The sequence below is a fragment of the Esox lucius genome, chromosome 12 (assembly GCF_011004845.1).
Source record: "Esox lucius isolate fEsoLuc1 chromosome 12, fEsoLuc1.pri, whole genome shotgun sequence".
Classification (NCBI taxonomy): Eukaryota; Metazoa; Chordata; class Actinopteri; order Esociformes; family Esocidae; genus Esox; species Esox lucius.
Genome location: NC_047580.1, coordinates 28,695,690 through 28,718,833, shown reverse-complemented (window position 1 = coordinate 28,718,833; position 23,144 = coordinate 28,695,690). Strand labels below are relative to the sequence as shown.

At 38.5% G+C, this 23,144-nt stretch overlaps 4 protein-coding genes across 8 annotated transcripts in view; all 4 read left to right on the top strand.

Moving 5' to 3' along the window:
- LOC105013628 (homeobox protein Hox-C4a) overlaps positions 1 to 23,144 on the top strand; it is a 56,440-nt gene that overhangs the window by 14,398 nt on the left and 18,898 nt on the right. For 2 of the 3 annotated variants that reach the window (XM_010875275.4, XM_029124188.1), the window contains exon 1: positions 9,229 to 9,656. In XM_010875275.4, coding sequence (XP_010873577.2) covers positions 9,603 to 9,656 — 54 coding nt within the window. In that variant the 5' untranslated portion in view covers positions 9,229 to 9,602. Of the gene's footprint in view, positions 1 to 9,228; positions 9,657 to 23,144 lie in introns of those variants that run through there. The other variant, XM_020051773.2, reaches the window with a different exon arrangement.
- On the top strand, positions 200 to 3,703 carry hoxc8a (homeobox C8a). Of its 2 annotated transcripts, none has more exons than XM_010875278.3 (2): positions 200 to 922; positions 2,079 to 3,703. In XM_010875278.3, exons 1-2 carry the CDS (start codon positions 487 to 489, stop codon positions 2,399 to 2,401), a joined length of 759 nt encoding a protein of 252 aa, XP_010873580.1. In that variant the 5' UTR covers positions 200 to 486; the 3' UTR covers positions 2,402 to 3,703. The 2 variants fall into 2 exon arrangements, with proteins under 2 accessions (XP_010873580.1, XP_010873578.1); XM_010875276.3 differs by having other exon boundaries at positions 2,073 to 3,703.
- Positions 14,638 to 17,112, top strand: hoxc6a (homeobox C6a). Of its 2 annotated transcripts, XM_029124189.2 has the most exons (3): positions 14,641 to 15,205; positions 15,446 to 15,613; positions 16,090 to 17,112. In XM_029124189.2, the coding sequence occupies exons 2-3, from the start codon at positions 15,487 to 15,489 to the stop codon at positions 16,392 to 16,394; spliced, it is 432 nt and encodes a 143-aa protein (XP_028980022.1). In that variant the 5' UTR covers positions 14,641 to 15,205; positions 15,446 to 15,486; the 3' UTR covers positions 16,395 to 17,112. The 2 variants fall into 2 exon arrangements, with proteins under 2 accessions (XP_010873574.1, XP_028980022.1); XM_010875272.4 differs by having other exon boundaries at positions 14,638 to 15,613.
- LOC105013627 (homeobox protein Hox-C5a) lies at positions 18,158 to 21,385 on the top strand. The gene is made up of 2 exons (XM_010875273.3): positions 18,158 to 18,834; positions 19,813 to 21,385. The coding sequence occupies exons 1-2, from the start codon at positions 18,348 to 18,350 to the stop codon at positions 20,028 to 20,030; spliced, it is 705 nt and encodes a 234-aa protein (XP_010873575.2). The 5' UTR covers positions 18,158 to 18,347; the 3' UTR covers positions 20,031 to 21,385.

The window sequence follows — 23,144 nt, the reverse complement described above, 5'->3', positions numbered from 1 at the left end:
TTTCACATGGTTAACAAATGCATTATATTGAACTCCCTTTTCTAATGAAATGCTTAGCGCAGGTTGCCTCTTAAGTACCCACTGACCGCTTGTGGAAAGATGAAGGGGGGTTGCTGGGAGGGGGGAACTGTGGTGGGGGTGGTTGGGTGGGAAGAAAAAAAGAAAAAAGAGAAAAGAGAAGCGCTTGTGACTGTGTCGGTGGAGCAAGCCAGCTTTAACCTTAACACATCCAAAGCACACGCGATGAGCCGGTTTTGGTGCTGAAAAAGGTAAAATACTGGAGATAGTGAGAGACTCGATGAGAAGAGTGTTGGAGCGCGAGTGAGCTGCCCGAGACTGTCCAAAGGGGCAGCGTTTCTCCATCTAGTTCCGGTTTGTCTGTCTGCGCTGTGTGCCGCTGGGAACCTAAACAAAAGGCTGCCACGATCCGAAAGGGGGATATTCTACAACGAAGACTCGTTTTCTGTTGCTTAATGAAAACTAAAAATGAGCTCATATTTTGTTAATCCTCTTTTCTCCAAATACAAAGGCGGCGAATCACTGGAGCCAACTTACTACGACTGCAGGTTTCCACAAAGCGTTGCGCGTAGCCACACGTTGGTCTACGGACCCGGGGCAGCTGCATCAGGCTTTCAACACCCGTCCCATCATGTCCAGGACTTTTTCCACCATGGGACTACGGGAATCAGCAACCCTGGATACCAACAGAACCCCTGTGCATTGGCTTGCCATGGAGACGCAACAAAATTTTATGGATATGAAGCTCTTCCGAGGCAACCGCTTTATGGTACCCAGCAAGAGGCAAGCCTCGCGCAATACCCAGACTGTAAATCCTCTAACGGCTCTAACCCCGGAGAAGGACAGGGCCACTTAAATCAGAACTCGTCTCCCAGTCTTATGTTTCCTTGGATGAGACCCCACGGTTAGAAATATTTTGTGTTCTTTTTTCCCATAGCTATAAATGTGTCTGCGTGCCTGTGTGTACGTGTGTGTGTCTCTGTGTGTGGTGCGTGTGTGTATGTGTATCAACTATGTGCGTAAAAGCAAAAAATCGGGTATAATAAGGAATTGAGGATTTACGTCTTTATTTATTACATTTATGCATGGTGCAACATATTATATTAATTGTATAAAACTCTCGCCAGTAAACGGGACATTAGGAGTGCATCCAATTGCTTATAAATCATACGGTTTAACAAAAACATAACATATTCTTATAACCTTGAATTCACGTGTAGTAATTGTCCCCCAAATAATGCTGGGTAAATTGACAGACGTTTTGGTGATAAGTTTGAGTTCTGATGAGAAAAGTCTGGAATGACAAAAACAGAAAGACAATGGTTATTTGATGTACCTGAAGTACAATTTTTCCCCATCCCTACATGAAATAGAAACGTGCTGACCGGAAGGCCCAACAATTGCATGATCATCTGACCGAAGTAAAACGTTCGATGTATAAGTGATCAAATTGTTAATAAATGTATTTTGAAGTATCCGGTATCTTAATGCTTCAAAAGTCACTTTGTAGGTTCATTCAAAGCAAATAGGTTAGTGTAGTTTACTTATATATATATAGTTTTGAATTAAACATATGTACAGCGTATTTAGTTTAGAACTAGATTGTTGTAGATGTTATCCTAAATATACTTGGCCTAGATGTATTTCCTTTCACAATATGCAAAAGAACGTGTCGGTGTGTGTTTGCCTTCGTGTATGTATGTAGGTGTGTGTGTGTGTGTGTCTGTGTGCCTTACCATGCAGTTACATAATTGAAGAAGTGTTAGGTTGTACTTTGAAGCTGAAGCACATTTCAATGGAATGTAGCTCAAAGCTAAACAGGCTCCAAATTCAAACCCTGATGGCTCCTAAGCTATTTTAAGTCCCTTTATCTTAATGCAAGAAACAATGTCACTTATACTAACTGTAAAAATCAGATATGTATTCCACCATAAAATTCTATTTGGTCCACTTGTTTTCCATTAGAGAACCTATTTATAGTAATAAAAAGGAAAAAAATTTAATAGCCTACATATGAAATACATAAGCTAACCTTATTTACTATTTCATTTAAGCACCAGGGAGGCGAAATGGAAGGCAAACCTACAGTCGCTACCAAACTCTTGAACTGGAGAAGGAGTTTCTCTTCAACCCTTACCTTACACGCAAGCGGCGGATCGAAGTGTCCCACGCCCTGAGTCTTACCGAGAGGCAGGTCAAGATATGGTTTCAAAATCGGCGAATGAAGTGGAAAAAAGAAAACAACAAAGACAAGTTTCCCGGCCAAAGAGGAGAGGCGGAGGCTGAGGCCGAGGAAGAGGGCAATGAGGACGGTGAAGGGGACGAAGGGGAAGAGAAAGAAGTAGAAGAGAAAGAGAAAGAGAAAGACGAGGCCAAGGAGTGATTTTATGGTCTTTTTATGGTTATATGGCAGAAAAAGAGGTCCCATATAGACGATGAGTGGAGAGGGAGACAGAGAGCGTCAACTTTATGGCCACTGTTTTATTAGTCAACGAGGAAAGGGAAAAAAGATCCCAGATATTGCTGTCATAATCATTTCACACCTTTCACGATGCTTTATTGGACACAGATTTGTTATTTTGTAGTTCTCGAACTTTTCCTTACAAAAATATATATTCGCTAATATTACATTTAGTAAAGGTAAAGGTCAGACATGGTTAATATCTGTATGGGTTAAACTAAAACGCATGTTTAACAGAGTAGGCTAGGCTACTTTTAGAATCATCCTTTTTTGTTTCATCAGACTTGATGTAGGCACCTAACAAACGCAACCAGACAGCAAGGTCCAACAAAAAAATCTATCAACTTCAACCTAAGCTTGTAAATAGAAACCTCATTCACAACAGACATATTTGAAATACTAGTGATGTAAAACAAACGAATTGTAAAACAAACGAATTGTAATTAAAACCATGTTCAATGTCATGACAGCAGTTTGACTTCCAAGGGAAATAATATTGATTAGAAGGCCCACATGTAAACACGTTACTATTTTATTTTTTATTTTTTTATTGTGTTTGTATTATACTTCATTGTCATTTGTGGTGAATGGCCAAGCCAATAATACTTAGCTCTTATTTCCGATGTTTCGTTAGGATTACCAGGGACATGCAATCGTTTAAAATCCTTAAGATGCTACCTAAACCTGGGGAAATTGCAATAGAGATTTCTAAATTGAGATTTCATACGATATTGTTTTTATAGTGTTAAATCACACATTATATGATTAAATTATGTATTATTTACCCAATGTATACATATCCTTGTTTAGGAAAAATTGTGAGTCCAAGGAAGACACAGCTCAAAGCCAAGTAACGATTTGGCGTTCAAGGCGGCACTACCTAAAAAAACAGAGCTTTGTCTTTACCGAACGTGTATTCTATAATAATGGCACTGCTATGAACAGATGAAAACCTATATTTCCCCCAACAACTAAAACTGCCTATAGAAAACGCACATTACTGTGTATTATAATAAAACCTGCTACAACTACAAGGATTTTAAGATTTAATGAGTTTATTTTAATGTGCTGGTAATAATATCGTAGTTTTTTGCACGGAATATAATCTTTATGTACGTCTTGTTATATTCTGGATGTTAACAGTATGCTTGTTTGCCGGTGTTTCTCATGTGAAAGACGAAATTGTGTCCCCGCCATTGTTGTTGACGTTAAAAGACAAATAAACAAGATGGCTCACAATTGTTCCTCTTCTTTTATGGCTTGCTCTAAGAAACTGTTGACTGAAAGACTTGGGCTAGGCTACAGTGTTTCCACTGTCTGTCCTTTTCACTTAGAGGAGCGACCCGTCATATAGGCCACAGACTAGATCGTACACTTAAAATACCCATTAGTCCATCTGGATCTGTTGCAGCTATTGCCACTTATGGTATAATCAACTGGAAGTTGCGCGCTTTACTCCATGGTCTATGTTAATGAACAGATGACCAGAAGCTTCCCAACGTGGCAAGGCGTCTTCTAAGCTAAATTCCCTGAAATGATGTAGATCCACTGGACTTGATTCACTCACGGGCTAGTCTACGTTAGCTACCTGTATAGGATTTTGTACATGTAGAACTATTATGAACATACAACCCAGTTTATTAATACATGACACATATTACCAACACAAACATTGTGCTTCTATGGGTTTTCATATACGTTTTCTCAATTTCAATTATAAACGTAAGCAATAAGGCAAGAAGGTGTGTGATAGATGGCCCGTATACCAAGCCAAGGGCTGTTCCCATGCGTTACGCAAAGTGGAGTGCCTGGAAACCCTTTGCCACGGTATGCTGGCAATACATCACAAACGCCTGAGGTGCCTGTTTCGCTTTTATAAACCGGTTGCAAAAGCAATTAGAACCATAACAAATAATGTTTTGTCTTAAGCGTTGTATAGGTCTCATATTCCACGGCAATAACGGTTCGAACCACAGTTTATATTTTTTTGGGTAGCAATCCAGTGGTCAAACCTGGGCTTCTGCGGCTTCAGACCTGATCCTTTTGCTCTAGGCCCCGGCCATTATATTGTCGATTTTTATTTCCAGTATGCATAATCCTAGACATATTTTGCGGCGTTTGCCTATATACAGACGGCTGTTTCACTGAAGACAACAAAGTCGGCATGCAACTCAGCCGGTTCGTGAGCTTATAGCTAAAAGATGTCAGTCATGTTAGCTTAGTAGAATGCAAAAACTTGTATTGGTGTGACCCACTGAAGGGCTCTGGCCAGCAAGAAGTCAGAAGTTAAAGCAAGAAGATAACTCATGTCCTAAATTGGCTACCAAGATTTTATAATACATTTTCTTTACATTGAGTTGTATTGAGACAATAGCGTGGCGCTTTGTTGTGAGCCTGAGAAATTAATTAAACAGAGGAAGCAAGTAGTGAACTGGTAGGACAGTGGTTCCCAAACTTGAGGCCTGTCTGCTATAAGTTCCCTTTGGAAAATCTTGATTAACATGAATAAACAAATCAAGAATAGATTTTATGCAATCCATCATCACCACCGACTTAACTGTTGCTAATGTTATGTGTCATTGTGAATCATTTCTCATATTTGCATTCCAATTATAGTAATCTTTGTTTCAATTTGCTGTTCTATAAATAGCATTTTAAAGGTAAATTGTATAGTAATGCAGTTAATAAGTATTGTCCTTTAACATGATACCTAAAAGTATGTTAAAGAAAATATGTAGTTTGGCTGCTTTGCCACTGCCAATATGACTGGCCAAAAAGATCAAATGCAATGATTTGTTGTAAATTTTGTGATTTTTTTCTTCCATATATTACATTCAAACCAGAAAATTTTACTTTATTTGACTTCATTTCCTGGGGTCCCCTACTCTATGTACCTAAATGATTTGTAGATGTCATAACATTAACGCAAAAGGTAAGCGCCAGGATGAGTGGTTTTATCAGTCGTAACTTCTGCACTACTTAACTTACAGATGAGCCGAGATGAGGACAAATGAGAACAGCTGGCTGGTGGAGCACTTGGATTAGCAGTGACCAAGGGCAAGTGTTAGGAAAGAGGATGATTTAGGTTACCAAGACCCAGAGAAACCCACAGCTTCTGTAGGCCTTAGTGAGATCTGGCAGTATCTGTTGTGGCAGGTTGAAAGGGAAGTTGCCGCCATATATTGTGTTAGCTTTTTGTCTTTAAAAATACTTTTAATACAATCCCTTACTACAATAGTTTTGTTTAGATTGATGAGAGTTGTTGACAGATTTGCGTTGTAATAAAAATATGTTACAGTGTAAAAAGGAGAAAATTTCCCACATCTCACACTGGCACCAAAACAAGTATACTGTCACTAGCAACAACACGTGTTCCACAGAGAGTGCCTCTTTAGGTGAACAACATTATCAAGGTGTCTTCCAGGTAATTTTTTTTATTCTAAATAGGCTCTATGTATGCTGTCCCAGAGTAATCACACTACTGGTAAGTTGAAATGTTATATTTTGTGTGATCTTATATGGGGGGGCAGTGGAACAGGGTATGGACCCATTCCCCTGTAACTCCTTTCTACCCATGTTTCAGCTATACGGTCAGGCATGTTGTATGTTGCTTGACCAACAGGCGGTGCAAGTCCGTAGTTTCCCCAATCCTGCCCTATTTGTATAGTTTAAATTCATCCATTTGTTAAAAGAAAAAGAGAGCACTTATGAACACCGCACTTGACAGTATATCACTTATTTATTGAGTTTAAACAGCGGCCAACGCATCAACGCCTTCGTCGGAGCATCCACAAAAGGCCTATATAAATGCACGCACTGTATACATACATCCACAAATGCATAAACACTCATTCAAGTTGCTGGAGATGTATCACCACTCACTGGCCTCAAAAGAGGTGCGGGTCCCAGTCTGCTCCTCACCATGCAAGCGAGTAATTATACTCATGATGGCAGTGGGCTGATTTCCCAGAGACAGGACTGACTATCTTCAGATTTATGTGAGACCACGTGTGCAACATTGGAATTCAAATGTTATGAATCATATGCATATGGAATTCAACCAAAAGTGTCCACTGCTTTTGAACTGCTGGGTGTTGTGGCGTGAGGTCTATATGGCTCAGTAAATACACAGGGCTGATAGCACGGAAGTTGTCCTCGGTGTTCCTCAGCAGTACCTGTCCATAGAATCGTGGAAATGAATTGGATTTCATTTATTCGTTTATCAGAGATAGAAAATCTCTGTTTTCATACCAACCCCACCAAAGAGGTCTAACACAACACACTGGAAGGAGCTAAGCACAGTGGAGAGTGCCAGGAGGAAGGAAGCGCACAATCGCACAAATATATACGTTTAAGCGTGTGGCAAATATTAGGGCCTTATTGTAGTAGAAAAAGACCTAATAGAGGGTGTATTTCCCCGGGAGGATGGGGTGGGGGTGGGGGGTAAAGAAATATCTAGTTAAGCTCTATCTTTGGTTGTCACCCAACAATAAACTCCTTCATAAGGACTATATTGTTGATCTTTTCAATTTCAGTCAAATGCATACGATCAAGAAAAACTGAAACAAGAAAAATTAAACAGGCCAACCGCATCAGTCCAAAACGACGCTCCAAAATAAAATTTTATGATTGAAAAATGTCATTCACAATGCACATTCTAAACTGATAATTCAGTATTCATTTCACGTTAATTTGTTTCTGTAAATTGAAAAGAAAAGGTAAATTGTTAATTATAAGTTAGTTATAATTTAAAGAAGGCCTACTGACTGTTTTCTAGATGCTAACCTGCTAAGACACATAAGCTGTTACAATTTTCTAACAATCGAATAATTCTCTCGAATGAAACGGCGATGAATATAAATTGAGGAACCCACAAGAATGTAGATTTCACAATTATTCACTAAAATATTTTCAAAAGAATCACCAAAATATAAGTGTAAGTGTGTCTGAATTGTTTGTTGTTATGTTACTGTTGTCATAGATGATACGTTTCCTAAACAAGTTAAAAATAAGTCTCTTTAAACCTTATTACTGTATGCTTCAATACTATTGAAAATTCAGGAAGCTTCGATGCAATTAACAAGTCATTGTCTGACAGTCTGCTTTGTGTGTATACTTTTAGCAGAGGGTTGACATTCCCGTTAAGGTTTAGTGTACCTGCTGTAAACTTTATTGCTGGTATAAATGGGGTTTACCGCTTCCGGAAAAAAAAACGCTTTTCCCATTTTATTGTGTCTAATGTGGACTTATCCTGAAACAGGACACACGGGCCTGCACGGACAAGAAGGGATTTGCATGGTGTATGTATCTTTTATTTATATCTAGTTTAGCAGTAACATGTATATTATTGTTTTTCTTAACTGATAAAGACACTAGTTTCTCTCTGCTTAAATGTTCGTATGAGGAAGGACAAGAAGGTGATGTGTTTAGTCCTGAACCGGATTTTTTGATAATATAAAAGAGCTTAAATCGAATATTTTTCTTTTTCCAAACGAAACAACTGCAAAATGTGCTTCATCAGTAGAGCTGTTCTTAGACCTGTTGTTTCGATAGACCATTTTCCTAGAGCATATCCCGAAAGACTGGACTAGATCCTCGTCGTCGCTAGATATTTTTCGTAATCGTTTAATTTTACATGATCATAAGTCTAATGTAGGTCTTGATCTCTCAGTGTTATAACAATGTAGTCTTACGGACTTCCTAATTTATTTAGTTAATATTTTGAGCTTTACCAACCTTTTATGTGTTTAATAAAAAGACTAAATCAAGCTTTCGGTGAATGGCATCTCTAATATATATCTTGTGTAATTATTGTGTTTGCACAGCAATATAGTTGTCACGTCTTGTCGTTTCTTTTGAGGTATTGGCCAAGGATATATAGTTTCTCAACAACATTGTTTAACGCAACCAATTAGTAAAATAAATGTCCTATTAAATTGTATGCTTCTGAAAGTCTCCATGGGAATATCTCTGGGGCATTATGTCGTAATAGTGTTTCTCCAAAATGAACGAGGTTTTTTTGTAGGCCTCTGCATAGCATATAATCGATACATTTAACCTGAATCGAACCTAAGCATGTAATCATATTGAAGTTGTTGAGTGAGTTGAAAATCTATACCCACCTAATATAACTAATATAATATGTGTATGTATCTATGTGTGTGTGTGTTTCCGATAGTTTTATGCACTGCCAATCGACAAACTGGTGGATACATTTGATGAATAACTTATGTGGGAAGATCCCCAAAAAAAGACAGGTTCATAGAGCCTTTATGAGTTTTTAGGAAATAGTTAGATAATTTGGGAAAACCTATATGAGGTATTTCAAATAACCCTTCTAAATAGTTACAATGGTTGGCATTGCTTAGACCGTTGTTCGGGAAACGTGTATAGGTCCCAACTCCTTCAAACTGAATAATGACTTAAGAATCTAGAGAAATCTTTTATTTTTAGTGTGCTGTCAAATGATAGAGGTGGATCAGGTTACTTTGCTTTGGTTTGGTTCTGTTTAGAATCAGAACGTGTTAAAAATAATATTCAGCACTAGGTAATGTTATCCTCAAGAAGTAGCGAGAGAAATATTAGGGTGCGCAACACATTCCTAGTTGTTTAGGGGAGAAATTTACAGCTGAGTAATAAAAGTTTACGACTGAATCCATTCTGGGATTGGTTGCAGCGAGCCACGTGGCACCCCCGCTCTATGAACATGAACTTTATACGGTTGTCTATTCCTTGGACCTCAGGTTATATCAGCAGCTCTCTCAGCAGGGGCTTGGCAATTGTATTTCCAATTCCTTATTCTCATTCGGTGTAGATAAAGAATAATTCAACTTTTGGTTCTAAAACGCTTTTGGTTTAGGCGGCATCCCCTCCCTGCTGCCTCGCCTTCAGAAATGGCTTCACGTCAGTCACCGCCTCTACCAACCCGGTCTACGACATCCCCTAGGAAACGACCCAACGGTTGACGAAAGAGAAATAGGGAAAGCGAAAGCAGTGGACAGTGAATTACGCTGTTACCAAAATGTTAAATTCATATTATTTTTCGATCCGTTGGCAGAGTTGAAGACGTTTACTACACGCGGTATAGAGTTCCATTCGCCAGCATCAGCCGCGTACCTTTCGGATGGACCAGCGAGCCTGCGTCACCTTCACTACAAACAGAGGGAGAATGCTCACGGTAAGCGATTCTTTGATCCTTTTAAACTGACTTGACTGGGTTTTAAACGGAATCCTCACTGTGATAACCGGCGAATAGAGACCTTATGCCATGTGGTATATCCTGTAAGGAGGAAGTATTTGAGTACAAATGCTCTTTCTTTTACATAGTTTGTCTATTCATGACCTGTACCGTAACCTCAATTGTTGTAGTAGGATTCCCCGGCAAGTAAATGTCAACTTACATAGTGAACCGACGCAACATTAAGAATTATATTTTTTAGTGATTATATTACCACAGGGTATGGTTTGTTTTGTGAAAATAATTGACCTTGAACTGTTTAATAATGTGAGATTATCCACTGGGGCACCGTGTTTTGCCGTCCAATATTTCAGATGATCGCGAATAGGCAACCTTGAACTGCGTTTTGGGCCCTTCCTACGTGTTTTTATAGTCTGTCTATAACTACTGCAATTGCTCACTGGATCTGTTTTTAGCTATTGGTTGCAACACAATATTTGTGAAAATCTGTTTTTGAAAATATATATATTGTCATATTTTATCAATGTGTAAAGTCAATGTGAAACCTAGTACTATTATACCATATTTGACACACACACGGATACGCGCGCGCGCACACACACACACACACACACACACACACACACACACTCACAACTGTAGTTCACAGCTACTAACAGTGCCCCCTTGTGCCACCACGGTTTCCAGAGCGGAAGTGAGAGATGGGGTCGAGTGGAGTCGGGGGATTGTTGGTGGAGCTATGTAGGCTGGTTGTGACATATAAACAGTTTAATACAGAGGTGAAATATGCAGATAGCAAATGTCTGAACTTGTCACCGGCAGGCACGCAGCTTGGAACGTAGTCTGAAACATTTCAACCCTCCCCTCTGGCATGGGAACCATTTTTGAATTGATGTCTGTATTGGTGGATCGTGAGACTACCTACGATGTAATAAAGTTGTTTCATTCTGACACAATAAAATGAAAACCGCGGTACACGGGAACATGCATATTGTCAATATGACATTTATTGGAAGAACACAAGAAACAACAAACCAAATCATGAAAGCTAAAATGACAGTTCATCAGATTGATAAAAAGCAATATCATATTCTATGACAACAGTTTAAAAAAAACACATGCACCCAACAACTTTCTCGTAAATGCTGCAATGAAAAACGTTATGTGTACTGGGGTCGATTTTGGCCTTTCCCTGTGCATAAATTGTTCACACCTGAATATGAATTCATGCGCCATGCATTGTGGTGGCTAGGCTGCCAGACAGTTACAGGTAGAAAGTTACAATTATACATCTATGTGTGTTTAGGTGTCGGTGTGGGGAGTGGTTTTGGGGGGGGGGGGGCGAGTGGGGGGGGGGGTTGTTAGGTCTGGTGGGTGGGTGTCATTTGCTGTATTTTTTAATTATTTTGACTATAGCCTAAACATCCATGGGCAAGAGGCATCGTCGATCATCTTATATACTAACAGAAATTAGAGCACTACGTTTGAGTGTTCTTCTCCATGGTTTCCTATTGCGCTTGTCAAAGGGACTACATCTGTTGCAGGTGTTCAGTTGGTTATCCTTGAGAGAGAGAGAGGGAGAAATATTTCAATTAAATTAGACATTTATAGAACTTAAGGCGTAGAATTCCCAATCTGTTGTACTCCAAAACCTTTGTAACACAACAAGTGAATCATCATAGTCGTAAAAATGCATCCAAACGTATCATTTTCCAGATGCCAATTTGTATTTGGCCAAAACGGACTCCTATATAAACATTACCTACATTTATAGACAACATAATTTTGATAATTTTTTTGTGTTCATGAAAAGCATTATGATAGGCTAATGTATTTTTTTAATTCAGAAAATATAGCGAAATTGCGCTGTAGCATACATTTAAACTAATTTATATTGCGCATTGCTATTCAATCATACAGGCATTAATTATTTTTGACGGGAGGAAATTTTGTTTTAACATGATTCACGTGTTTCAGTCACATTAAATAAAATTAATAAATCCTGTCGCTTTATTTATTTTTTACACCTAATGTTACGCATCTCCAGAATAGGTTAACGTCGTTTTATAAAAGCTTGTTCAGTGCCAGCATTCAGTATTCATTCTTCATTTTACGGTTACAGAAAGCTGGTATCTAAGTATTGCCTCAGGCCCACATGATCAACACATGTTCTTCTCTGCTTCAAATGGTAAAACGTGGCACGCTAAACACCGATGTGTTTAGCCTGGTCTTGAAACGGCAAATCCTTTTGATATTTTATTTTATTATGTGTTACTCTATATATGCTGTTACTAATATTAGGCAATTATAACCACAAGTGTGCGAGAAAATAATGAGGAAAAGCAAATGTACTTTCTCTTGGTCAAACATAAACAAACACCCCCAAACAATAATTGAACCCAGACTAGTGAGAAGTTGGGAAACCATTACAAGCCCTAATTGGACAGTCCAGGCCTGTTTTCGCATTTCTACAAATGAAACATACTACAATGATAATTATAATGGCATTTTATATTTCTAAATAAAACGAATATGATTTTTATCATGATTAAGTAGGCCTAGTAGCCTAACAGTTGTAGTAGCCTAATATTAGTCGTGGTAGGAATGCTAGTAGAAGTACATAGTGGTTGTTTATAATGTGTAATAGTGCAGATGTTCGTTTTCAAAGAAATCAAAGATGAACGAGCCAAAAGGGCTCTTTCCTCTCTGCTTCAAAAGCTGAAACGAGACCACGTAATTTGTCTCAAGGGCTGCCATAAAACACTTAGACCTACAGCTCTTTATCCCAGCTCGCTCACATCACTATACTAGTATGCATATCAACCGCATATTTGAAATATGAAATGTACCAACATTTCTACCACAAACTCCATGGTATGAAAAAAAAACAGCATAGTGGCTTTTTAAACAACCATGACTAAGACATCCTATTCGGGCAAAACTTGGATCATAAAGCATAAGAAGAGTATAGTGAAATACCACAGACAAGCAATCCCTCGCGCAGTCATACATTCATTGAGATTTACTCACATTCATCTCATCCGTCACCCTTGACAACGCGTTGAAGTACGTGAACGTGATAGGCTACGTTATGAATACTGCTGATTTTGGTAACACGCTCTGTTGTATGGTGGTCATAATGGGTCAGAAACAGAATTATGTAGTCAAGTAGTAATTTGGCTTAGTTGAGCGTCATTGGGAAACAATAATGGTATTTGCAAATTTAGGATGAGGTTGTTGTAGGTCAGTGAATTTCAATCTTGTGAGATGAGAAGAAACGTCAATACATAGAATATATTTCGCTTAAATGAGACGGCTTAATTTCTGAGTTATAACGCGTCACCTTTAACTGCCTACACTTTCTTCAAACACATATAATACTGTTAATATCATATGTTTTTTAGATAAAAAATTCCTTCTTGGTTTTCCTTTTTGTGTCATATTTGTCAGTCTGCGGATGTCACATATGGCCATTAAACCAGTGGGACATTTTTATTGCACCGCAGACCTTCGTGTCTTTGTTCCGCCCGAGCTTTTATGGCCGGTTTAGGACCCAAAACAGGAGCATAGACCTATTTCTGAAAAAAGATTCGTTTTGTTGTTGTCTGCAACCTATATGCCTAGATATAGCCTACCTTTACCAGAAACATTTGTATTCATTTGTGATTTCAATACGGTGAATAATAGGCTATAGGCTATTTTATTTAATATGTGGATTACTGAAACAGCTTATAACGCTTAATTTATGTAATTGCTTCGGGGTTGTTTTAGCCTTCACGCAGGTTTATATTGACAGAGAGGATAGTACTGAATTGAAGTTGTCTAAAACGTTAAATGTGTAATATTATAATCCTATTTGAAATATCGTAAGTTTTTCGAAGTTATTACCTTGTCTTGATTAGCTTATAGAATGGAAAGCCATTTTCATCCCGGTAGCCATTCAATGATACATGATTAGTTACAAATGCAAAAAAAGATATATCTCAGTTACCTACTTATGTCAAAGATCTACATTAAACACAATTATAGATCTATAGGTAAAGCATGCTGTTTCAAAAACATCCACCCCTGTTTGCTATGAAACATACATTATGCTTCCTCTATAGGCTAAACCTACTGAAAATCCCATGAAAACTCTTCATCGGTGTAATAGTTTTGGCAGTTTTACTGTACTGGTTGAGGGAATGTTATCGTCACGTATATAAATATATAACCCTTTGTATAGCTAAAAGTATCTCTATTCATCTTCAGAAACTGCTCGGTGGATACATCCTCTGACGTGGCCCGATCAATGATCTACTCACTGTTGATTGCTAGATGTTCAGGAGTGGTGGAGACAAATAATCACTTAGTCAAAATAACTTGAAATTTAGATTAAACCGTTTTCCTCATGTTATTTCCCCTTTGCGTCTATAATCCAATAATTTAGTTTTAAGAGCTCGACATGTATCCTTAGGTATACGTGCATGTCTGTGAGCTGGGAAACGTCACTTGGTTTTATTGCCCTTCACAGAAGAGACCTTAAACGCATTCTTACGACCCCCTCTCTTCCCCCCTAACAATCGGAATTACCAGTTCCGAGCCCAGCCTCGATAATTACCCACAAGTGATGTAAATCCTTTCGTACACGATGTAAAACATGAAAGAATGTAAGAAATTCTTGCACTCGCAAAAACACAAGAATCAACAAAGCACCCGAATTTAATAGGAATGTTACCAATACATAAGCATCTAAATAAACATTCCATACATCGCACCCTAAAAGTATGCACATACCGCCGAGGTCAAGCAATTAGCCTAAGTACAGTATAGGCAAAAATACAGCCAACTATTTGTTTTTAAATTTTTTGTGGTGCACAACAAGCCAAAATGGGCATGCGAACCATGTCATTGTGTGTATATGTGTTGTATATTTAAAAACACACACAAGCACACACACACACACACACACACACACATGCATACACCAAGAGCAGGTAAATCAGATGTGTAGAAGTAAGTTCACCATTTTGACCTATGGAATTACAGACACAACTTCATAAAGCTAAATTCAGTTGAGTGATTATTCTGGTTATGCAAAGCAGTTCGTGGGGGGGGGGCAGACACACGTTTCTTATATTTTTATTGTGTTGTGTTCTGGCTCACTATAGGCTGTCCCACTAACTTAATGCACGCTTTTTCTGGCAGATTTTTTAGAGCTATAGCTGGTTAGCTAAAAGCTACAGTTTCCTTTTAACTCCTTGCTCTCAATTGGTGGAGAATGGTCAGCTGACGTTGTCATATTGTCCCTCTCTGAGCCAAGCCTCAGCTATAACACTCCAGTTTGTGCGTCTACCGGAGATTGGAAATTAATAATATTGCAACGAACCGTCTATTCACAGAAGCAGAGAAAGTGTAAAAGGAACGTTTTTGCAAAAGTGTGCAATATAGACAGAGTAAGAGGGGAAGGGGGAGCTACTGAGAGGGGGAAGTGGAGAAAAAAGACCGATAAAGAAGTGGGAGAGTTGAAGCAGAGGGTTGCAGGCAAGGTATGAATTCGTATTTCGCAAACCCGTCGCTCTCCTGCCATTTATCTGGTGGTCAAGATGTTTTGCCAAATGTGCCCCTAAATTCCACCACTTACGACACAGTGAGACATTTTTCCTCGTATGGGGCTGCTGTGACACAGAATCGGATATACGCAAATCCTTTCTATTCTCCCCAAGACAATGTTGTTTTTGGGTCGAGCCGGGCACCCTATGATTATGGATCTAATATGTTTCTTCAAGACAAGGATGGGGGTCTTGCCAGCTGCAGGCAAACCACGAGCATGGGACTGAATGCTCAAAGCCACGTTGCTCAGGAGTACAGTTTGGACCAAGCTAGAAGTGTATCACAGGAGCAGAAAGCAAACGTCCAGATCTACCCGTGGATGCAGCGAATGAACTCTCACAGTGGTGAGTTTTACTACAACAAATAAATTAAGGAAATAGGCCAGTTTTACGATGTCTTAGCAACAGAGCAACTTAGATTTTATAGCCTCATAAAACATCGTTGTATCGCCTCGTCTGGAGAAAGGCCTCGTTTCTGTAACTGTTCTAACAGTTTCCCAAAATAAAGATTGAAAAGTTTTACCCCGATTCATATAAACAATTTACATATGATTTATTGTATTTTAAAAACAAGACATTGGACATGCAGATTTAATTGAATAGTTTGGAGAACCATGTTTATTTTATTGTATGCCATATGCGTTTCTAACCGGAGCAAAGACAATTTTGTACCTTAATTGCTCGCATTATATTGTCAGTATCCTAACTTCGTAGTGCTCTAAAATCTAGATTATGTTAATCTTGTGTGTCAGAACAATTTACAGAATGGCTATTAAAGGAAATGTTATTCAAGGTTGTTGTTTTTTGTTTTCCCTGCGCAGGAGTTGGGTATGGGTCAGACAGACGCAGAGGACGCCAGATATACTCCCGTTACCAAACACTGGAACTGGAAAAGGAATTCCATTTCAACCGCTATCTGACCAGACGTAGACGTATTGAAATAGCTAACGCTCTCTGTTTGACAGAACGTCAGATAAAAATTTGGTTCCAGAACCGTCGCATGAAATGGAAGAAAGAGAGCAATCTAACGTCAACGGTGACGGGAAGTGAATCGACAGGGGTCTCGGTGGAGGAGGAAAGAGTCGGCGTGGAAGATGAGAAAGAAGAGGGGAAAAAAGACAAATAATGAAATGATGACATTTTAAACTAAGCCATTTAAGGACCAGAAACTCACATGCATGATAATATTCTGCTATTTGTTCGTCTCTCACAAAACGTATAAAGCCACGCGTAAAACCATGCAGCGTAAAAAAAAACACGTTTTTTTGTGGGGGGTGGGGTGGGGTGGAGGGGTGAAAAAGCATTGTCAACTGATAGAGCTTTCCATCTTGATGGCGTAATGTCCTTTGTCATATGTCATTCTATTTGTGTTGTGAAATGGAAAGTGATAAATTAATTTCCCCAGAAAACTTTTTTTCCATCAAAGTAAAATGTAATCATCTATATATTGGTTTGGATCACCTCAATCAATTCACATAGGTCAGCGATTGGCATGATTTACAAAAACACAATATAGGCACAGTCATTCCATGGTCAATTGTGAAGGAAATGCGAAGGCACACGGCGTTTGTTTCTGTCAATGTACTCGAATCTTTACTTTCCAGTAAGTCATATAGTTGCGCAGTATACATCTCGCAAATATCCTGAAAGCTCTCACGGGGTCAACTACACTACCTAAATTGTAGATAAGCCTGTATATATTCTGTGTATGCCTATACTATGTGCCGCTTAAATTGACGCTCTTTTTAATGTTGCACTTACCACTGTTAACCGTTTTTGGTTATTCAAGACTACCTAATAAAGACGAGCAACAATCCCTTTGTTTAGGGCTGTGAATTTATGTTTTGTCATAATTGTTTACCATTGAATAAAATGTTTTCAAAAGATTTCCGTCCTTGTCTTCCGTACAATTCTGAACCAGGTTATAACAACATTGCTTGCTCTACACCTCATGCACTAGAACACACAGACAAAAACAGTGAGTGATTTTTGCGTGTGTTTTGCCAATGAGATTTAAATATTAAACGTACCCTCATTGCTGAATGTCTTTATACTATAATAGGGTATCGTTTATAATTGTAACATTCGTAATAGGCATGATGAGGCAATGCAAAAATATTTAGGATTCTGTAATGAACTCAAACTAAAGTCTATCAAATTATAACATTGCGCTATAATGCATAGTCCAACCTCTGGAGTATTGGCCTATACGATAGGCCGTAGTGAGTGTTTTTTATTTTTTCATTTATTTGGGCAGTTCGGACACATCCTATTCCTTTACTCCCGGGACGACTATTGTAGTCCATTCAAAAACACATTTAGAGAGTTTTATATTTGTCATATTAAATTAGTTACTATAATAACACACCATTTCTTATTATCGCTATTATTAGAATGATCTAGTAGTACCAGTAGTAGTAGTAGTAGTAGTAGTAGTAGTAGAAGTAGTAGTAGTAGAATTGTTGTATTGTAGCAATACTTTTTGTTTTGCCACGACACAATGTCGCTCTTCATAGTGCCTGTACGGGGCACCCCTCACCCACAGGCTGGTATGCTATATGATGCAGCAAGCCAAGGGCAGCATTGAGAGGATAAAGATTGGATGACCGCGCTTGTTTGCCCTGTACCAGACACCAGATGACGCTCTTGTCCTACACTCTCGCCCTGCTACTCGCCGAGACCCCAGCATGGCCCCAACAGCCCACAGCACAAAGTTTACCGGACACGTTCCTCCAATCCATCAATATACCCCATGAGTATCAAGCCTATGTATGACTGGCCCAACATCAGCACGTGATCCTATTCAGATTCCCCATATTTGGGCAGTGCGCGTCGAATCAAGAAAAAAAAAATACATGAATGTCCACACCTATAAATCGTCGTATTTTTTTAGGGGAAAGATACCCCTTGAACTTCCAAAGAGCTTCCAAGGAAAAGCAATAAAAACAACAATAGGCTAGAACAACTAAATAACTAGCCCTAACTATTTTCTGATCATATATTTATTCTTAGGCTATTGACGTTTTTGCTTCATGAATCTCTTCCGCATCGTTTTGGTGTATTTTGTTTTTCATATAAGATGAGTTCTTACGTGGCAAATTCAATTTTCAAGCAGCAAACGAACGAGACATCCTCCTATAACGCCATGAATAGTTTTGGCAATTATGGATCTCTCTCTGATCTTCATCACGCCAGTTATGCCTATAACGGAGGTCTTAATAATTTCAGCGGAATCTCTAATGCTACTGTGAACTCTCTGAAACGAGAAGAGATGAAAACTAGCCTCCGAGGCAATACGGACATTCAATCTCCAGCACGACCACAGTCATGCTCGGCTATGAGCTCTCGGAACTCCGGGCAAAACTGCCTGGCTGATGAGATGCTGAGCAAAGGAATTGAAAGGCAAATGGAAGTGGTCGAAAACCCCAGAACTATGACTGAAGAAAGCGCGATCAAAATCGAAACTATGCAAGCTGTAAAACGTCAAAACATTTCGAAGAAGCACCAAGACAATCAACAGCAACCGCAGATCTTTCCCTGGATGACAAAACTACACATGAGCCACGGTAAACTTATTTTTTAAATGTCTATAGTCTACTTTAAAGCACACTACTTCCCTCATTCACTCTCTCGCCGCCTATCCTGCTTTTGTCCATTCACAGTTTTTCCTCTTGAGTTTTATAGTCCAAACGCAGGAAATAATAAAACTCGCGGTCATAAATTTTATGACAAAGGCATCTATTGCTCGTAAACCTGTTCTGTTACTGTGAAGAGGTGATCTGCTTTTAGATTTATGGCTGCATAATTGGATAAGAGAAACAAAAATTGAAGGAAACGATGGACAAGTATTTTACATTTATGGATTCAAGTTCTGTTGGGCAGAATATTTTTCTAGGATATGTTATATAAGATAGTCTATTTGAACTCTGGGGCAAAAAAACAGTGCCCTGACCTCCGTGTGAACTTTTCACCTTGGAAAGCTCCACATTTAATTGCGGAAAGGCATTCATGTTGCTATGTCCAAAATCCATTACTTGTCCAAAAGGCTACATACTGCATGTTGAATTGACGACAAAATATAGGACCACTGCATTTTTTGTGTTAAATAGCTAAACTATATTTATGCGAATGTTCATTTATCCGAATTTCTCTCAGTTGGTGTAACCTAGTCAGTTTTTTTCAATTGGCAATGGGTTTTAAGAATGAGCATGTGACAGAATTAAGAAACGTACCTTATTACAAGATAACCGGTTTTCATTTCAGAGATGTTAGGCCTATTTGTTGATTTCAAGCCCATTATTTCGTTCAAACACGTCCAAAACATTATTTTAAATTGTCTAACTCATTTTTATTTAAATTACATTGCATTTTACCATTAGATGATTATTTGAATCATGTTTGCCTACATTATGTATCAATCTCACCTCATCTACATCTTTTGACCTCAGGCCATTTTACCCACAGCTTAGGCCTAAAAGACTAATACATTCATTTTCATTTTTATAAATGTATAGGCTAACATATTTTTTCTAATGCCACTTCAGAATCATCTGACGGTAAACGCTCTCGCACCAGTTACACCCGATACCAGACTCTGGAGTTGGAAAAAGAGTTCCATTTCAACCGCTACCTCACCCGTCGCAGGCGCATTGAGATCGCCAATACCCTCTGTCTGAACGAGAGGCAAATAAAAATTTGGTTCCAGAACCGACGTATGAAGTGGAAGAAGGATTCGAAACTGAAATCAAAGAATTCAATATGAACATGGAGTTGATGACTGATCTGGAGAGTAACTAAAAAGAAGTTGGCCCTCATGTATTGTGAGAAAGACCATGATTAAAAATGTGAAGTCATGTTTCATAATAAGCGCCTCTGTTGGCCTAAGTGTTATGGACTATTACATTATTTACATATTCCGTGTTTGCAACCTTACATGTGGACTTTTATTATTTGCTTAATGGTTGTAAAAATGGAAGGACATTTTTTTAACAAAAATATAGTGTTGTGTTGTCTAAATGTAAAAATTGTGTGCAGTCCTTTTGGAGTCTTTGGGAGGAGCTGTCGTCTACACGGTCACGCCCTCTTTTCTTGTTTCAATGCATGAGTGGAAACATGCCACATGGACATTCTGCCTATTCTGTTTTTGTTGAGATAATGATAATGTCCATGAAAAACTTTAATACATGCCAAATGAACTATCTGCCAATTATGATATCCCAGGTTAAGATGATGATAATGTCACTGTCAATGACCGAGACGCAATGGCAATACCCAACAACGAGGAAGACCTAGCTGGCGGTTCTTTACTGTTATAATCACAAAAATAAGTGATACAATGTCTCAAAAGGCATATTTGGGCAAATTGATATATAAACGTGGTTCTTTTTATATTACTCATAAAGAAAACTTTTGAGTAGACTTTTTCCATCTAGAGATTATTTCAAAACAAATAGCCTAAGTAGGCCTAAGACTTCCGTGTTGGTTGGCTGTTTGATGACAGCACCCATAAACACAGGCCTACCATTCCATGACGTGCATGTTCACAGTTGTCTTGTCTAACCAAAACAGAGTAGACCTACATATCGGATCACCTGCCATGCTCAAAGCTGCATAATATGTATATTTTCAGATGGCCTATTGTACAATTTCCTGAATAAGCTGTTGTGATTCAATCAGAAGTTCCAGGTGTTTGGAAACCTTTAGAATAAACTTCCCATATCGTATTACCAGCACATTCGTGTCGCACTTTTAATGTCTTCACATCTGTGCATTTGGTATTAAACAAATTAGAGTTAGTAGTTTATAGGGTATTCCTAACAGAAACGCCTGCAGATAAAACTATAGGGATTCACTACATTTGTTTGTATCTGTTTGTACTCTTCCACCACAGATAATGAAATCAATATACAGCCAGGAAGGATTATAGCTGTGGCCACTACTAAATTAAAATGCTATTGATTGAGATGTATAGGCATATTTTCAACTAGAGCCTATAGCCACTCACAGACGTTGATGTTTATTTGGCTTTACTCACGACCCAAACATAAGGTTATGGCCTTCTTTTGGGAATGTCTGTGTTGTGTGCTTATACAATAAATATAAATGCAATATAAAGAGCAACCAACCTTTGCCGCGTGTTCTGAGTAGATATGTTATAATGTCAGTATATTAAACTATATTCTGTTCGTTAGACTCATCCATACATAATCACACAAAACATCACACGTCTGCATGCACTGACCTGTATTTGACCCACGTCTGACCTAGCTATTAGCGCGTATTGTAACAGAAGTCCTGATAAAACCAACATCTGGTTTACAGGGGACACGATTATTCATATGCCATTTTAAAGTCCTGTTATTCCATAAAGAAAAAATAATAATTCACTCACCTCGCAGACTTGTAGCGTAGTTTCACTCTGTGCTATATAAATGCAACAGAGCATGGACTGCTTTCTCAATGGCACTGTCAGGCCTAACCCTGCTACGATGGCCTATGTAGGGCTATCGAATTCCCCTTTTTAGAATAGGCCATCTCTTTCTTTTAGTATTTTAAAGTTTGGAAGGTTATTTATGCCAATTGCCTCGAACGAGGCTTGTGAATGGTGCATGGGAAGCACGTGGTGCCATTAAAGTGGGTTTTATGGCCTGGAAGAGCTGACAAACCTTCGATATATACACATCATATATAATCTTAACTGTCCGGAATCGCAGCTGCTGGCTTCTCTTACCCGAGGAAGAAAAGGCTCTGTGTCAGTTAGTGTGGATTACTTTGGCCCAGACAAGTCTGTAGTGGTGTTGCTGGGCTCCCGGTCACAAATGGATCCTTACGTTTTCCTGTAAGTTTATAATATTTTATTACCATCGTTCGTTTATATTTGATGTTGTGGTGGGTGCACGTGATGCTTTCAATAAGATTAATTGTTTGAGCTTGTTTGTGTTATTAATTCCTTGTTATTATAACAAATCGTTACGTTACATCTTACACTGCTGTTAGTTAGTGGTTAGAAGGGAGATGTACCCCAACAGATTACAATCTAGTTAACATACGTGTCATACGAGCATGGCCTACGAACCTAATATGAAAACAGAGTTTATACTGAAAAATAGCTCACTTTAGCGACATTCAGCAAGCGTGGGATACGGCTAACGCAGAACCGAGTGTATGTAGATAATGGCCTACTTAACCATTCTGCGTATAATACTGTGTGTGGGTGTGTGTGTGTGTGTGTGTGTGTGTGGGCTTTTGGTATCTTGATGTATAAATTACTAACGTAGTTACTCACAATAACTGTAATCACAATAACAGTGCACTCAGGTTTCAGGGCTGGGTTGTGTTTATCACTTTTACAAGTTCCTACTTGTGCTTGAGTAAACATTGAAACCCACATTTCTGGCTTAGCTTCGAAGACATTGCTGATTCACACAGAGACTGATGAGTGACTCGTGTGTGTTCATTACTCCGTGCTTGAACTATCTTTAACTTTCTAGTCAAGTCCGATTGACATCTGTGGTGGCATAACACTAAATAAATACAGTATATCCCATGATCCACATGCAGACATGACGCTGTAATTTAGCCCCCTTTGAGTGTAACTAATACAAATAAAATATAAACGTTAGGTTTTGCAGATATTTAACATTATGTGATTATTATGTACCCAGCAGAAAATGTCCAGAAAGAGAAGAATCAGTTCACCTGTGTTTCCATCTGATTTGAATATTATATATTCAATGTTTCTTGAAAATATAGTAAGAAAATATTTTAAAAGGATTTGTTACACCAGTTTCAACAGTTGACCTTAAAATGAGGGACAACGATATTTAAAAATCACAAATTAATAATTGTGTCAATGCAAAACAATTAGAAAACGTAA